Source organism: Monodon monoceros, unplaced genomic scaffold, assembly GCF_005190385.1.
Source record: "Monodon monoceros isolate NGI ecotype Baffin Bay Population unplaced genomic scaffold, NGI_Narwhal_1 Super_Scaffold_12, whole genome shotgun sequence".
In the NCBI taxonomy this organism is placed as follows: Eukaryota; Metazoa; Chordata; class Mammalia; order Artiodactyla; family Monodontidae; genus Monodon; species Monodon monoceros.
The window spans coordinates 63244620-63263368 of record NW_021703768.1 but is presented as its reverse complement, the minus strand read 5'-3'; the positions used below and the strand labels follow the sequence as shown (position 1 = coordinate 63263368).

The following is an 18749-nucleotide window of genomic DNA, read 5'->3' as shown; positions in this document are numbered from 1 at the left end:
CTACTTGCTTCTGGTGAATATCATCCAAAATTCATAGATATTGATCCTAAATGTTCAAAGAGAAGACACTGACCACATTAAAAACTCTTTAAAAGTTTTTGCATCACAGGAAAACTTATTTTGCTTGTAAAGTATTGAAACTTATAGTAGAGTGCCATTATACTTATAGTTTTCTTATTACCATATTGCCACAGTCACTTATAATGTTAAAAAATGTTTCTCTAACTCTCTTTATATATTTAACATTGTGGCTCAATAGGAGTCCTGAGTTTTTATGTATCTGTATAGTCCTGTGCTTAAACGCCTATTTGCGAATTTTTGGCTGGTTACTCATACTTGTTTTATTTTTCAGGCAATAATTAACAGCACCATCACCCCAAACATGACATTTACTAAAACATCTCAGAAGTTTGGCCAGTGGGCTGATAGCAGGGCAAACACTGTTTATGGACTGGGGTTCTCCTCTGAGCATCATCTTTCAAAAGTAAGTTAAATCATAAGATCTGAGTGGAAATCTACATCTTCAAATCAGACGTCTTAAATATATAATAGAAAATGGAGAGTATAAAATGTAGGAGAAATTTCTTTGGTATTTTCAGAACAACTGTAGTGACAGCAGAGCAAGAAGTGAGAGATCAGTGGATCCCACTGTCAGTTGGAAACATTGTATACATTAAAAACAGTCACTATTGATTGAGGAGGGTTTTTGTGGTTGACTAGGTATGATAGGAAATAAAATGTGGGAATTATCACTTCAGAATGGACTTTGCTCGGGAGCTAGCACCCTTGGTTGATGTTCTGTAAGATAGGTAGACACCAAACGCTTCTGCATTGTGAAAACTCAAGCTGGTAGTGATATTTCAGACATAATAGCAGGCACATATAAGTTACTGTTTAGCAAAGTGGTGCTTTGTCTGGGTGAGAATTACTCTGAGGCCTCTGATGCAACACAGAGTAAGATCTAAGAGACACCGTGAGGAGTTCTCGGAACTGACCAAGTAAATTACTGTGGCTAGAACGGCTGATAAAATACAGAGCATCACCAGGCTAAATACTGGAAATAAAACAGTTTTCCTGCATATAAACAAAAGCCATGCAGTGTTCATACCAGCAGCATCCTGAGTTCTTGTGGATGTCACAAAGAAAGAGTTTATAAGGAAAAGGAAACAATCTCAGGATAACAAGATGATCAAGGAGATGAGGATTACTCACTTTTACCCTTCACATTTGATGCTCACCAGACCCAAAGAGTTATGCTTAAAACTTCTCTGTTTGAAGCATTCAGTTAAAAGAATAACCCTACATTTGAACCATATTTTATGTATGATTTGGTATACATAGGATCTGATGGCTTGAGAGTTGAAATAGCTCAAGTGCAGGGTAATCAGGCTCTTGTTAGATATACACCATTAATACTTAAGTGAAACCTAAGCTGTTCGTTATAGAAATCATTGAGAGTCTTAAAAATTATTTCTTTTAAAAAGCTTACACTTTTGTGAATATTTATTGACTTGAAGTTATAATTAGATAGTTCAGTAGTTAAAATAATCTTTCTTTCCTTTTGTTTTAGTTGTAAACTTTCCTAAACACTTGTTTTCAAGTGCTTTTGTTATCTTTTTGATATAAATTAGAGTTGAAAGCTCAATTTTACAACATTTTAACTTTTGTCTTGATGATTATAAGTCATTTCTCTGTAAGGTGATTAAAACAAACAAGTGTTAACTGATTTCATTTCTCTTACACCCATTATATTCTCTAAATATATTTCTTGAGCCGTGGTAAAGTTATACGTTTTAAACTTAAAGTATTTCAACATAGCAGGGACACAGGCATCGAGTTAAGCATTGTCCCTCCATAAACAATCCCCTTAGGAAATTACACATTTATTCTAATATTTTTGCCATTACTCAGAACCTTTTTGGAAATTTTCTTTTGAAATTGTCTATTAAAGCCTATAGCAAAAACATTAAAACTATAATTATATTACACTTGCTGAATTTCTTGACAACAAAGGAACTAAATTGTGGATTAATTTCTCAAACCTGCATGAAATGATTTTTGAGCCTAAGTAATTTTGACTATATTAAGTTGTTGTTGTTTTTTTACTACATCTTTCAAGTTACTGGGCAGATAGCTAATGTGGCAAAGAAATAGTTTATTAAATTCTGTCACTCATATTGCCTCCTCTTATCTGATCTTTTTTCTAAGAATAGCTTTTATAGTTAAAGAATTTTATTTTTCCTCTTTAAAGTTAGCATATGCTTTTGACCAAACTGGTAGCGAATTCTAGTATTGTATTGTGAGGGTGGATTAACCATTAGGAAAAAACTCAGTAGCTCCTGGAGCCAACTCTAGTTTGTTTATTCACTAGACTTGGCTCTAAGAGCTTATGATCAGTCTCTTCAGAATGTTTTGGTCCAAAGATCACAAAATCATGACTTATTTTCCAAGCTACCTTGAAGATTAATGTCGGTGCTTTGTAAACTATAAGGGACCCAAAGGAGTACATAATCTTTTACATAAGTGAAGCAAGCCTGTAAATATTCTGGCTTGTTTTGTCACTAAAATCATACATGAAATGAAACATTGTAATAGTTTGGAGAAGGCTCTGAAGGCAATTCTAGGCAAGGTACTCTCAAAATATGAGAGAGCAGCAGCATTGAAAGAAACTTCTGGTCTCCTAAGGTTGATGTATGAGGAAAATTCCAACTATGCTTGGATTGTTAGAGTGCTTACCAAGTTGTATTTTGTTATCATGGAAACTTAAACCTATAAAAATTAGCAACAGCATGGGTCTTTATGAAGTTGAGAAGAATTTTAAACATTAACTACTTTGGAATGCCAAATTAGTGTAAGAAAAACTTTGTGTATTATTTCAAATTACATAAAGAGAAATTAATTATGGTTTTGCTTTTATTTCAATTCCAACAATGTGAATGAGACCTTTTTAGCTCTATATTCAGACTTTTTTTTTTTTTTACAGTAATGAGATATTCTCTTTAATTAGATAAGTATAATAATACAGATTCAGTTTCCTGATCTACAAGTTGTAGGTGGGGGTAACAGTGTTTAAGAAGGAAAGTTATAATAATGACAACTTTAATTTTGACCCTCCTCCGTCTCCCTGTTGGCAGGTCAGAGTATATCATGAGCCTTTCCTTACAAAGCTTTCCTTCCCAAGATGGCAATGAAATCAGGGTTGGCTTATGGGGTTCGAAGAGGGACCTATAATTTCATATTTTTATTGCTAGCTATAAAAGATGTTTTGAGTTGCACAAAGATTTTAGATTTTTTAAATTTGGTTATTTTGTAGCCTTGCCTTATTCTCTCTGAGAACAGTGGCAGACTAGTTTCCACTTACAGTTCATAAATAGATACTGTTTGTGGCCATGACATTTATTTGATTACCATGGGTTCCAAAGAGTTAGCATTTCATATAAAGTAATTTTTTAAAATTGTTGCCAATCTTAAAGACCTTTGTGGGGTCCTGCTTCTCCTTTCTGCTGCTGTGCATTAGCTGTTTAGGAATCTTTGGAAATGAAGTTTTAGTAATGTCAGTTAGTGACAGTAGTAAACGTTGCTGTTTGTACTGCTGCAAATAAAATGCCTTACATAATACAAGAGTTTATATTCTAGTAAAAGTTAAAAGCATGCTCCAGTTACAGAGATGATTAGGAGTGGACACTTAAGCGATTTAGTTTTCTCCATGAGAAACAAACATAGTATGCCCGTCTTTACTGATTCCACTCCCAACCTGTACCCCACACCTTGGTCTTAGTAAAGTATATCTGAACAACCAAGGAGAGACAAAACTAAGCTAGCTGAAACCAAATTCTAACTTAGTTTTATCATGATTTTTTTTTTTTTTTTTTTTTTTTTGAGGTACGCAGGCCTCTCACTGTTGTGGCCTCTCCCATCGCGGAGCACGGGCTCCGGATGCGCAGGCTCAGCAGCCATGGCTCACGGGCCCAGCCGCTCCACGGCATGTGGGATCTTCCCGGGCCGGGGCACGAACCCGCATCCCCTGCATCGGCAGGCAGACTCTCAACCACTGCGCCACCAGGGAAGCCCCATCATGATTTTTTTTAATGAGATCTGTCAGAATACTTTATAGTGCGCAAATGTTGGATATTAGGTTTATTTTCCTGTCATTTTCATATTATGCCTGTAGTTGATTTGAGGGCTAAGTTGCTGTGTAAGAGTCTGTTATTCCATAAAATGGAAGAAAACTAAGATGAAAGTGGGCATTAAGACCTATTTTTATTTGATTAATGTATATAGTCTTTCTACATTCAGTTTGCAGAAAAGTTTCAGGAATTTAAAGAAGCTGCTCGACTAGCCAAGGAGAAATCACAAGAAAAGATGGAACTTACCAGTACACCTTCACAGGTGGGTATCTAATTTCTATTCTTACTTATAAGCCTTGTTCATTTTAGATGGTATCCTTTATGCCAGAGATAAATTTAGGAAAATAATGGCAAAATTAAGGTGATTGGATTCCAAAGTAGACATAGAAATGCACCCTTCAGTTAATCCATACTAGTGGAGAAAGGGTTTTTTTCCTATATACCAATGTGTACAAGAATCTCAGGGGGAAAAAAATCTGTTTAGTAATTAAAACTCAGTTTTTTAATGTGCATACAACTTAAAAACAATTGTATATAAAAAACATAGATTGCCCTATTGTTTGTATTCTGTGTTCTGTGATGGTCAATCGGGTGCAGCCCCGCAAGAGAAGACATAGGAGAGGCTGGGAAAACAGAAGTTTATTGTCCTCACAGGTCCTAGAAACAGGAGGCACGACACACCTCTGGGGGGGGCACCAGGGATGCCTCAGGGTGGTCAGAGGGCAGAAAGCAAGAGTACAGGGGAACACCAAGGCTAGAGCCTGTATTGGGGTTTCTGTTGGGAATGGCAGGGCAGGGTGAACAGTTTAGGACTGGCTAGCCTGAATGATTTCAGTGGGCCGTAAACTATAGAGAGTTAGTTCCTAGTTGCCTAGTATCGAGCTCCTTGGATGATTAAGGCAGAGGAATATTGTCTCCTGGGATGGAGGGGCCAGATAGAGGAGGTATGGCCTGGTGTGGTTAATTTGCATATCAAAGCCATGCTCCCACCTTAGCCCCCTGCTATCTCTAAGAATTGGCTAGCCAGAAAGGTTTTTTAAGATGTCAAAACACCACAATATACAGAAAATAAAAATATATAAACAATATAGTTTGTTCTACCTGATTTTAAGGTGTGTTTAAATCTGACAGTTGGGACATTTTACATCTCAGCACTGAGACCCAAAGGTTGTAGTTTTTAAAAAAGTATCCCTTTTTGAGATTGGGATTGATACCATGTATAAAACATATAACTAATGAGAACCTACTGTATAGCACAGGAAACTCAATGCTCCTTGGTGACCTAAATGAGAAGGAAATCCAAAAAAAAGGGGTATATGTATATGTATAGCTGATTCACTTTGCTGTACAGTAGAAACTAACACAATATTGTAAAGCAACTATACTCCAATAAAAAATAAAGAAAAAGAAAAGAAAAAGCATCCCTTTTTCCTTTAACAAAATGAGTTAATACCTATTACTTGTCCATTGTAATCTTTCTTCAGTTGGAAATTAATTACATCTCTAAATAAAATTCATTAAATAGTTACATTTGAGTACTTTCACAAAGGTTTTAATGTAATAATATCACTCATAGAAAGCCAATAATTTTCAGCTTTGTAATAATAGACTTTTCTAAAGTTAATCTTTATTTCAATTGTCATCTTAAGAGTAAGGTTCAGCTTTGTGCTGGGTTCTTCTCTAGAGTAATTGTTTGTTTTTGAAGTGTACTTAGGAGATTTTATAAAAGGAAGGATTGGGTATTACAAATGTTTCTGTGGAATATGTCAGTAGTAGCTGATTTACATAAAAGTTTCTTAAGTGAGTAAATAGTAATTGCCTTGGAATTTTGTGACTAGCCAAATGATTGGAACATTTTAGAAAATATTTTGCTCTTCACCTTCCTCCCCACCCCTGGCACCCAACTCTGTTTGGTAAACCCTACTGGTATAAATAGTTTTGAGTGTTTTCAGAGGAAAGAAGAGTTCTGTTGAGTATGCTTAAAGTTCATATTTCCTCATAGACTAAAGTTGTACTCTGGATTGAAGCCAAAGCTCCATGATACCTCTTCTGTACTTGCAGTGACCTGGAATAACAAGAATGATCATTTTGAAACTTCCCTCGAATCTGTCTCCCTAAGTGCTGTGATAATGTAGCGATGCTTTTAAGCATAAAAGCCTATTTAAAATTTAGTACCGGTACACGTTGGGAGCTCCAGTTCCTCAGGTGAATGATTCCAGTGTCACAGGAGGATGCTATAACACATTCAATAAGAGAATACTGAAAAAACTCCAGTAAAATTGTAATGGTTTACACTTTGCCCTTGTACTTAGTTCCTGCTTCTCTAATCATAACTTGTGTTTGTTTAATTGGTCATAAAGTGTTACAAGTTGCTGCTAAGATACCTGCTTCTCTTTGGTGGAAGGAATGTCTTTAAGCCTTTCATCAAAGGAATATATCAAAGATGTTTGTATTTGGAAAGTGCTGTGAAATATAAAGAATAAAGATAAATGTTAAAGACATTAAAGATAATGTCTTAAGTTCATTAGTATTTGAGAGCCAAAATATACTGACCTTAATTTATCTTTTTAAAATATTTGAAGTCTGATTGTTAATTTACAGAGCCAGAGAAATAGGGGGAAAATGGTATTTTCATTTCTCTTTCCTCTCCTTTCTTTTTTTTTTTTATGACAGTCCCTCACAGAGGTCATTACTATTTCTGTTTTGAGTCGAATTGTATGACCTTTGGCCACTCTGATTCTATTCAGCTAGAAAGCACAGCTTGATTCTCACTGGTTTAACCCAATCTACTAAATTAACACTCTGCCTGAAGACTAGAATGTTACTCAGGAATTCAGCAAAGTGGGTAGAGAGATTAAATGGGATAATTGAGTTGGGATTAAATGGGATTAAATGGGAACACTGAGTTGGTCATAGCTTTCACTTTTATTTGAGGTGGTATAGCAGACCAGTTAGGTGTATGTATTTTCAAGTCAAACAAACTTAGACATAAATTCTTTTTCTGCCTCTATGTGATCTTGGAAAAATTGCTTAACCCAAGTCTGTTTATACATCTGCAACATGAGTATTACATTACTTACCTTACAGGATTGTTGGGTGGAATAAGTATGATAATGGCAATGTCATGTTTACACTGTCATACAATAATGGCAATAATGTACACTCTAGAGCTTGGCTTTGATCTGGGCTCTAACCCTTTTTAGTTTTCTGAACTTAGGCATGTTAGTATTTTCTTTAGTCCATAAAATGGGAATAAGGATATTTCCTTACAAAGTTATTGTGAGAATTAAATAAGGATTACAAAGTGCTTAGCATATAGTAAAGGCTTAATAAATGTTAACAGCTGAGTTTCCAATGTGGCTGTAATGGTGAAGATGATGATGTAAAGCCTTGACATAGTTATTTAGAAAAATACAGATGCCTTAATTGAATAAGGCCTATATCAGAAGCCCCTGGAAGACATGTTAAAACACAAATTGCTGAGTCCCAACCTTAGCATTTCTGATTTAGAAGGGCTGAGGTGGGACCTGAGAATTTGCATTTCTAACAGGTTTCCAAGAGATGCTGATGGCTGTTGATCTGGGGAATCAGACTTTGAGAAACAGTGCTGTAGACAAACCATTCCATCTCCCTAAAGGCTTGTGATGAAAGGAGTCTGGCATTTAGAACAAAGTTGGCCAATTCCCTCTTAGACTCTTGAGCTAAGGTTGTATACTTGATATAAATATGTGGTCTTATCAGATAATCTTCATGTTGTCTTCATCAAGGTAACATCTCTAGGAATGCTTTGAATCACATATTAGTTGTCAGTTTCTTTCGCATCTCTCTTTAAATAACAGACATTAATTTAGAACTTTTCCTCTTTTGGAGATCTTATGTTCTCATGTTTCCATGGGAATATTTTAAATAGTCAGTTTGGTATAAAATCAAGAGAGATGATTGACTTTAAACTTGAAATTTCTTACATAGTTCACAGTTTTAAAAATACTGTATTTCAGTTAACTTGTTAGGCACTTTCCTCAGAATATGCATTGAAGAAAAAGGGGCTATATGATCATTTAATCCACATTTTTCTTCATTGGAGTTTAGAAAAAAAATAATTTTTAGCTTCAGTTGACTAAGACTTTTAAATTGAGTAAAATCTATTTACTCCATCACTTGTTTGTAGCCAAAGAAAATTCATGGGCTTTTTTTTTCCATTTAAGATATCAGGTTGTATAGCATTAAATATATTGTAGCTACCTTGATTTATATTTAGTATGTCTAAACCTCTTCCTCAAGATTTTTTAGAATACACTTTATAGAAAAAATGGATTATATGTGTGTGTGAGTGTGTGTATTCAGAGAAAAGTAAAGTTTATTTAGCTTTGTTATAAATACCATAATTTTTAAAATGTTCATTTTAACGATAAATTATATTTACCCAATGGCACTGGTTTATTGTAAGTGATTATTAGGCTCTCTGTGACTAGCTGTTTGATCCTATGAAAGTCAGTTGATCTCTTTGGCCATGGTTCTTGAATCTGTAAGGTCAGAGGTTTGAACTATATCATTTCTAAGGACATTTCAAGTGCAGTAAATCTCGAATGTTTTAGATTTTCCTGCTATAAATGGATTTTTTGAAAAGTGGTCTGCAGTAGCCAACTGTTACTATCGTAAACTATATTATTTATATATCTAGCCCACAAATATACCATTAGAATTAGTGAATGCCTATACATTAATATGATGCCTTCTTAGTATCATATGACAAGTGTGGTTTTACTGAACCAAATACCACGAGAACAAGTTTTACAACTTCAGGAAAGGTTCACTAGAGTTCTCTGGATATTTTTTTTGCTCTCCAAAGTAAGGGCAGTGGAGATATGTGTCTTTAATCCTGTTACTTGTCCCAATGGAGTATTTATCTGTTTCTCTATTGGGTTTACCTACTAGTTATTGGCAGTGAAAATGGAGAGGGAGGGAATAGACGTAATGGTGGACTTGACTGAACTTGGAGGAAATGTAAGAATTGAGGAAATAGTGAAGGCAAGGGAGAATGGTAAAGCAAGATATTAAGTTAGATGTTTCTGAAACTTCTATTCTTGGTTTGTAGCATGAACTTCAAAGGAGGATATCTACTTCAGAGAATGAATTTCAATCCTATTGGACATACAGGTGAATAGTGTGTAGTTAGAAATTTGGAATTGGAACTAAGTCTCAAGAATCATCAACAAATGAGTAATAGTTAAAGCTGTAGGTGAGAATGATATCATCCAGAAAAAAATAGGATGGAAAGACAGGAGAGACAAGGGTCAAAAATTGTCACTTAAAGATTGTCACTTAAAGGGACTTCCCTGGTGGCACAGTGGTTAAGAATCCGCTTGCCAATGCAGGGGACACGGGTTCAAGCCCTGGTCCGGGAGGATTCCACATGCCGCGGAGCAACTAAGCCCGTGCGCCACAACTACTGAGCCTGCGCTCGAGAGCCCGCGAGCCCCAACTACTGAAGCCCATGCACCTAGAGCCTGTGCTCCGCAACAAGAGAAGCCACTTCAGTGAGAAGCCTGTGCACCACAATGAAGAATAGCACCTGCTCCCAGCAACTAGAGAAAGCCCACGTGCACCCCCCCAACAAAGACCGAACACAGCCAAAAATAAAAATAAATTAATTAATTAAAAAAAAAAAGATGGTTACTTAAGGAATTTGAGGGAGATATAGGGAAAAACACAGAAGTAGGAAATGAACCAGCAGAGAATGTTAGCACAGAAGTCAAGAGAAGAGCATTTTAAGTTGGAGACAGTGACTTGGCAGTGCAGGGAGCAGAGTTCCACTAGGTTGAGACTTTAAGAGGACTTTCAACCTAACAAAGTGGAGTCCACTTGTAAATACAGGGACTGTTGGGAAGGAAGGGCAATGTGAAGCACTTTCTAGAATGAAAGGAGATAGTTAGTGACTTTAGGTTAATCTTGAGGCCAAAATGCTTAGTAAATAAGGTAACAAATATTTGGTTCTCTTGTATGAGGAGAAAAGGGGTTAGCGTGATAATCTCAGGAGGATATGGAGCTAAGAATTTTTTTTCTGGAATGTATGTGTGGGGGTGACTGGAATGTGTTCTTAAATGGAAGGAAGGAGTTAGAGAAGGAAAAAGAGACGAGAAGGAAGGGATCATTGATGGAGCATTGTGCAGAAGAGGGTAATGTGAGAGGGAAGGGTGGAAACAAATTAGCTACTTTATCTGAGATAGGAGGGAAGGATAAAAACAGATTTAGATGCAGATAGGTGTGAGATCGAGGAAGTCTATGCCAATTTATTTCCATTTTTTCTGTGAAGGAAGAGTTAGATCATTCTCTGAGAGGAAGGACAACCAAACAAGAGAAAGCTTGAACAGAGGTTTGAGACTGCTGTTAGGTAAAGAAAAAGAAGAGTCAAGTGGGAATAAGTAAAATTAAAGAATACTCGTCACTTCAAGAGCATAATTGAAGTCAGAGCTTAAAATTATTTTCATGACACTAACCAGCATATTTAACGTATTTTCTCCCATAGCATTTGGTAGCTTGGGCACATGAGAATAGGGAATGATGATATGAATTAGAAATTGGCAAGATGGGTGTTGTGGAAGGTAAGGAAGCCCAGAAGTTGGGATGATGCTACTGAGAATATAATTGAGGTGATTGACTTTCTGTTGCAGGCTGGGTATGGAGAGAAATAAAGCCAGGTTGAGCCTGACAACTAGCATAATAGCAGAGGGCCAAGAGGATGTAAGTCTTGATGAGGCTGAAGAGCAGGTGGATAGGGAGTGGGACAGGTTGGGAGGATAGGAGGTTGTACAGCATAAGCCCTCTTATCTGTTGGAATCAAAGCCAGTAGTTGATGAGTTAATCTAAAAAGTCAGTTGAGAGGCCCGTGCACCGCGATGAAGAGTGGCCCCTGCTTGCCACAACTAGAGAAAGCCCTTGCACAGAAACACAGCAAAAAAATTAAAACAAAAAGATCTTTAAAAAAAAAAAAAAGTAGTTAATGTAAAGACTTCTTTTAAAAAAAGATTCTTTTACATTTATAAATTAAAATTCAATAATATTATGTTTCATTTGTTCACTAGTATTTTGATTTAAAGCTGAAGGCTTTTCTTTGATTGTTAATCTTTATTACATAAATCATACCAGTAATTGATCGTCTGCAATTTCCTGAGTTTTTTTCTTTAAGTAGAGCTAACCCTTGACACCCCATCCTCCTTCTATGGCACATACACCTGAGAGTAGGCTGGTGACACCACCCTGAAGGCCTGGCCTGGAGTGAGGGCCAACCTGATTTCTTTTCCATGTGATTCAAGATATTTCTGGAGCTTTTTGCTTTTTGCAGGAGGACTTTCTTGCCACTTCATAAATGAGTAGAGAGAATTCTTAAGCACTTTCTGAATCTTACATCATTGTTCAGGTTCCTTTTTTATAGTGTGGTCACCTGTGTTAGTTTTGGCTTCCTTGATACTCTCTCATATTTTAATATGCAATCTTTTTTTCAATTTGTTATTTTTCTTTTTCAGATTATTTGTTTTGGTGTGGGGTGTGAGGGAGATTTCCCAGAAACAGTGAGATGTGAGTTTTATTTTCTCAAAATAAGGATGGAGAGGTGATAGAAGTTGATTAAATCTCAGTTTTTATTTATATTTTACACTTTTAATTTTTTCATCAACTGTGATCAAAGAATATATTATTTGATAATTTTTTCCTTAAACATTTACCATAGAAGTGGCTAGCCATATTAGTTTAGGAATCTCTTTCTAAAGAGGAATTATCCTACTTTCTCAAAAGTTTGTAGTCTAACAGATATATCTCCATGCTTTTTATTTTAATGTTTGATTTAAAGATATAAAATGCAGGTTTTATGAAAGTTAGGGTCTTTAAGGAATAACTAAAGTGGAATGTTTAGGAAATTACACAAAATTTTAACTAAAAAACAACTAGATGTTTGGAATATGTTAAATAAAACTAGTTTCACAGTGCTATTTTTAGCATATGTAAAATTTCTAGAAGTTTTCACACAACACTTTTGGCTACCTGTGCGGCTACCTAGTTGGAATAGTTAGAAGGCAAAGGAGTTTCATTTCCCTTATGTACTGTTGGAACTATTTCTTGTTCTCTTGAGCAAATGTTAATTTTTTTTAAACATCCTTAAAAATGAAATATGCTTTGGGCTTTTGTTTTCATTTTAGGTATAGTGTCTAGGGTAATTTCAATATGCCTTTTGTTAAATATAGCTAATAATCGAGCTTTCAGAAGAAAAGCTTGCTCTGTTGAGATGCTGGAATTGTTGCAACCTCTATCCCTTTCTTCCTTCTCTCCTTCTTAGCTTGTCTCTAAGAAGAGTCTACTTCAGTATCATCAACAGTTATAGCCTCCCCAACACCCATGCCTCATAATCTTTCTTATTTCACCCCAGAAGGTAATAAGAACCAGAAATCACACTACTCCTCCTCTGACTCTTTCTTTTAATCCTAATCTACTTTTGGCCCTCACACTCTTATCAACCAAATCTAACAAATCCTTAGCTGCTAATACTGGTTATGCCCTTTCAGGTTAACAAGGTAATTTTTTCTGTTATCATTTCCACTGAATTAGATCTTGGCCAACTTACTGTTTAGTTGATTGGACAGTCAACCTTGATTATTTTAGTTTGGCCTTTCTTGGAGAAAAATTTTCCCAATTTATTGAAACCAAATATGAATACCTCATGGTCTCTTACTGGCTGCTTAAACTTTTTCAGGCTAATTGACATGGTCCATAATTGATCTAGAGATAGTCATTTTGGATACTGTTCCCTCAGTAGGATTTGACTTTGTTGTGAAACAAAATTTCATGTTTTCACAGTATACTACAAACTATTCATACACTGACTATCAGTTAATAGAAACAGTAGATTCAGAGGAAAGATTTTTTTTTTTTTTTTTTTTTTTGCGATACGTGGGCCTCTCACTGTTGTGGCCTCTCCCGTTGCGGAGCACAGGCTCCGGACGCGCAGGCTCAGCGGCCATGGCTCACGGGCCCAGACGCTCCGCGGCATGTGGGATCTTCCCGGACCGGGTCACGAACCCGTGTCCCCTGCATCAGCAGGCGGACTCAACCACTGCGCCACCAGGGAAGCCCCAGAGGAAAGATTTTAAAAGAATGAAATTAAAGGTCAAACTAGAGATTCCATTAATAATTGAAAAATAGTTAAGTGAGGATGTGGAATCAAGAAACTAGTCTTTTGATCTTTGATAGCTTGTATAATTTATAGCACTATGGTACTATTAGTTAAAATATTTAAATGTAAAATAAAACACATACAGCAATATAAAACCAGAAGCCCCAAAAAAGGAAGTTGGTCTCACCACATTAATATCAGTATTTTCCATATTTCTTTCTAGTGCTTCTTCACATGCAATAATTTTTATGTAAAGTATATAAATTATCATAGTCTAGATATCTCCTTATATTCTCTTTTTTCTAGTTATAAGCATTTTCCTATATTACACATATTCTTATTTTTATTTGAGAGGAAATCTTATATTCTTTCAAGTTGACAAATTATGACTGTCCCCAACTACTCCCCTATTGGACACTGATGTTTTATTGTGAGGTTTTATTGGTCAGAGATTGCAAGGGGTCTGTCAAGCTGCGCTTTAACAGTCTGGTGCTAGGACCACCCCTGGTTACCAGGGTTATCAAATAACCCCTCATTCTGACTTCTAATATCAAATTTAGATAATCTGATGATGGCAGTCATAAGAGTAGGTGTCAGGGTGACCTTTGTTTTAAATCCCATCCATTTTCCAGTGGGATAAACTAAATTTACCTTGATAGAAATAAGACAGGAAATATTGCAAAGAGAAATAATTTCATTATGAGTAGCAGGCAAGAAAAGCTGAAATACATTATATATAATGTGCTATAGAAATATTTCCAGTTACTTTTCTAAATGTCTCTTGGAATTGAAAGCTATGGCAGATCAAAAAAATTGACTTGTTGAAGATTTCGTCCCCTTTCTCTTCCTACCCTCCCAAATAAAAAATAAAATCTTCTTGCATTTTTGTCCCATCTTCTATTTCTTCTTAAGTAATTAGTTGAATATCTTATTTTAACCAATTAATTGCTTATATAACCTAAAAGTTTTTCAGTTCTTTCAAACTACATTTCTAAATTGTGTTATGTTTACATTTTTAAATTGTATTGTTTCAGTTAGTTTTCTTGTGCGTTGCTTTGCTTTAAAATTTTTTCTCCTTCAAATTTCATTTTTACGTCTTTGACTCCAATTTCAATAACTATATTTCATAAGTAAGCATACATCAGAGTCAGCTTTAACTTTTAGATGATCTTGTGTATTTTAACAAAAGTGTAACACTTTTTTATCCCCACTCCCTTTTTCTTTTTTTTTTTTAAAGGAATCAGCAGGAGGGGATCTTCAGTCTCCTTTAACACCAGAAAGTATCAATGGGACAGATGATGAAAGAACACCTGATGTGACCCAGAACTCAGAGCCAAGGCCTGAACCGACTCAGAATGCATTGCCATTTTCACATAGGTACAGATTCAATTCAACCATCATGATTAAGTAAAATGTGTAGAAACTTACTTGGTTTCAGATAAATCTTGCAAAGTTACAACCCTGAGTGAAAATTCCAGGTCAGACTTTTTTTTTTTAACTGTTAACCTCAGAAAAGTTTTAATAATTTATAGTTGCCTAGATGGACTGGAGTGGACATTTCCATTACCTTTGTAGAAAAAGGGCTACTGAGCTAATTATAGTACAAATTGTTTTTCAGTGAAACAACATATTATTGCAAATCTCTTTTACTTATTTCTTAACCCAGCTCCTAAAAAGCCCTCTTTGTTAACCTGGTTTCCATTTTCATGTATGTTCTTGAAGGTTATAAAAATTTTTTTTAAAAAATAGGTTTCCTATTCTGAAATTAAGCTTTGCCAGTCTTAGAGGTGATCTCACTGTATTATTTCAAAGAAGAAGACAAGTTATTGGTGTAACTTCCAGCATGGACCTGTTAATGTTAATGTCAGGTTCATTTTTGCACACCAACTAACAGGAGATAAATCTTCACATGCTTCTGAATTTTAAAGAATTTGATACTTTAAAAAGATGCGCTTTATCCTAAATATGTTCAAAACCAATTACATTAATTATTGGCCATATTGTGGTATTTTTAGGATGTAAGGAGGTCTGTGAAACTGTAAATGTAAACAAATACCTCTCAGTCATTGTCTTAAAGTTAATTTTTATCCTTCTTTGGAAACTTTTGACCTAGATAATTTTAATTAAAATTCAGAAAAAAGTTTTCCTTTGTTGTGCATCTCTTTGGACCAGTTCAAAAAGATCAAATTCTTTAGCATATTCAGAAGAATTGTGAAGTGAGATATTCCAAACTCTCTTTTTCATGAGAATTTTAATTTTGATTTTATTGGTTGAATATTAGGGGCATAGGACTAAACTTATTAGAGACTAACATTGAGGGACCTCATAGTCAGGCTGAGGAAGAAGAAGGAATTTGTTAAAGAGTTTTTTAGGAATGAATGGGGAAAAACTCTTTGACTATGAGGCTATTCTAATATGTTCCTAAAAATGGTAATAATTTTGCATAAAAGAGTTAGGCATATTTTAGAATTTTCATAGAGGTAATGCTTTAACTATTGCAGTATAAGTGTATTCTCTTTTCTATAGCTAAAAAATGACTGAACACATGAACATTTTTGGTTCTTCCAATCTGAAGACTATATGTTTATATTGATTTGTGAACCATACTGGTTTTTAAAATACACAATTACCACTAAAGAGCAATGTGATTCATATGCAGTTTTAAAAATATTTGTGTTGAGGGAAGCAAAAATTTCTTTCCTATTATATTTAACACGTCCAATTAATAAATAGATGTAACTACACTGAACATAATTATAAACTTGATTTCTTTGGCTAACACTTAAACAAGACATGCATTGGATACTGTAGCATTATGAACTAAGAACTTTTGTATTTATCACTTGTAAAAGCTATTTCTAGTTTACTTTATGTACCTAAAATTTTCTGAGTGTTTATTATTTTGCAAATCCTTAGTGTTTGGAGTTATTAACTGTGATTGGTCATCTATTGATTTTCTCTGTTTTGCGGAGTCAAATAGGAGTTTACTTTCTTTGATGTGAAGGTACAGCTTCTTTGACTACTGGAATATATAGATTAGCCAGGGAGATATTTGAGTTCTGAAAGTGAAATTTAACAGGTCAATTTAAGCTTTTAATTATGTTAAAGGCATTATATAATCTTACGGTTTTCTTATTATTTAAAAAACACTTCAGCATAGGATTTTAGAAGACTTATTCTCTGAACTTGTTTTTACATCAATCAGTATCAATGAATATTCTCCTTGTTACTTGATTAAAATTAAGATTTCTACCTGAGATAGAAAATTGAGTATTTTACAGCTAATGTTAGAACCTCAAAATAACAGAGGGCACCTCAAGAGATGGTGTAATCTAGGATTTTTCAAACTGCAGTGGTTTGAAATCAACTTAGGTTATTGATGGCATTCTGAAAAAATGAAATATAAAATGAAATAAGTAACACCAGGATAAAACCCACATTAAGAGATGAAATTGTGTTTCAGTAACATACATATTTAAGTGTGGGCTGGATTATAGGGTAAAACGTCAGAGTTTGAAAGCATGGGCCTTTGACACATCCCAGAAGCTAGGTGATTTGTCCTAGGTCATACAGTTCATTAGTAACAGCTTTAGAACTACAGCTCAGCTCTTTTGACCCTACTATGTACTGCCAGTTAGTTAATAGTGCATTTTAGTCTAATCCCCAAAACAAGCACATTGTTGTGTCAGGAAGTTAATAACTGTTTCTATTTTGGGAGAACTATGTAGAAATAAGATCAGTGCTTCATTAATGAGAGACACAAAGAATATTAAAATAATTTCTATTCAAATCTGAAACTCACAAATGTTTAAACTTGATACACTATCCTTTTTTCCCATGGCAGAGAACATTTAAAATCTATGTTTTTAAGTCTTACTTATACTATTTATTTTTGTCTTTCTTCCTTAGTACTTATTTCAACAGAAAAGAATGAATAGGAAAAAAGATACTTTGCCAACATTCCTCTGTTCTGGTTGATACCATTTTATTGCTGAATTAGGAGCAAAATCACTAGAATATCTGTGTTTTTTGTTTTTTCTTTTAAAGATGGAAGGATATAGGGAACAATGATCTAGTCAGTCAAGTTGATTGAGTTGATTGTAGTAATAGCTACTTAGCAAGCCAGCTTGTGCTCTTCTTAAAATTTAAATTTTATACCTAAATCTTATTAATTCATTAATTAACATAACAAAAGGAAACCCTGATTTTCATTTGGTCCTGAAAATTTAGTAATGTGTTTATAGTTTATTTTCTGTAAACTTTATTTATTTTTTAAAAAGTATTACTTAACTTTAAAGAGAAAAGCAAGATTTGTTTGTTAGTCTTTAAACTAACACAAATTTTCAAGTATATTTGAAAGAGATAACACTATAGTGAACTCCCATGAACACGTCTCCCAGCTTCAACATTTAGGAAAAAATGGCCAGGCTTGTTTCTTTTCTAATCCTACCCCCTCTTCCACTTTTGTATTATTTTTAGAGCAAATTCCAGACATATAATTTCATCCACAAATACTTTTTTAAAATTACTTTTGAACTTTTAAAAAACTTATTTACTAAGCTAGTACAGCTTTTTATATTCCATCTAACTCACTGGCATTATAGAGTTACCTTTATTTACTCTTTTCTTTGTTTTTTTAAAAATTACACTGCTGAACTAAATTTTAAAATGTATGGACTGCTCAATGCTTAAGTCAAGTGCTTAAGGACACTGTGTTGTGTCCTTGTTATAAACTATGCAAAAACATTCTCATTGAATAAGTTTAGATAAATTAACACTTTTTTAGTATATTTATTTAAATGCTTTTAAAAGTCTAGAGATGTGTAAAATAGGAAGATTATGAGGATGAAAATGTTTACTAATTTCTTTGGGGAAATGGTAATAAATTTTATCTAAATTGCTATTTTTTCTTAAAAAATATTTTTTTAACCTAAATGATAATATCCTTTTGGGACTGAACAGGTGTACACTCTGACCTACTGAAGTGTTCAGGGCATCCTTTGAGACTGTAGTCTTAGATTAGCTATATGGTTGACCCTTGAACAACACAGGTTTGAACTGCGAGGGTCCACTCATGAGTGGATTTCTTTCGATAGTAAATATTACGGTATTACAGAATCCGCAGTTGGTTGAATCTGTGGATGTGGAACCACGGATGCAGAGGACTACCTGTAAAGTTATGCATGTCTTTTTGTCTGCACGGAGGGTTGGCACCCCTAACTCCCTGCATTGTTCAAGGGTCATCTGTATACTAAATAAAATAACTACTATATGCTTGATAGTATTTATATATATATGGAGGAAAGTTTTGTACTCTGATTCCAGGAGGGATTTGCTTCATAGCATCAGCTGTCTGGAATTTACTTGTTATTTCTTAATGAATTCTAGGATTTTTAAAAAAGATTTAAAACTATCTAAAATTCTCTTGGAAATAGTTAATTTTATAGTTTCCCAGCGCT

General features: G+C 34.6%; 1 protein-coding gene across 3 annotated transcripts in view; it reads left to right on the top strand.

The window, feature by feature from the left end:
* Nucleotides 1-18749, top strand: part of HOMER1 (homer scaffold protein 1) — a 126302-nt gene that overhangs the window by 49185 nt on the left and 58368 nt on the right. For all 3 annotated transcript variants that reach the window (XM_029218151.1, XM_029218150.1, XM_029218153.1), the window contains 3 exons: nucleotides 353-484; nucleotides 4297-4389; nucleotides 14528-14667. In XM_029218151.1, the coding sequence (XP_029073984.1) occupies nucleotides 353-484; nucleotides 4297-4389; nucleotides 14528-14667 (365 nt within the window). The remainder of the gene's footprint in view (nucleotides 1-352; nucleotides 485-4296; nucleotides 4390-14527; nucleotides 14668-18749) is intronic.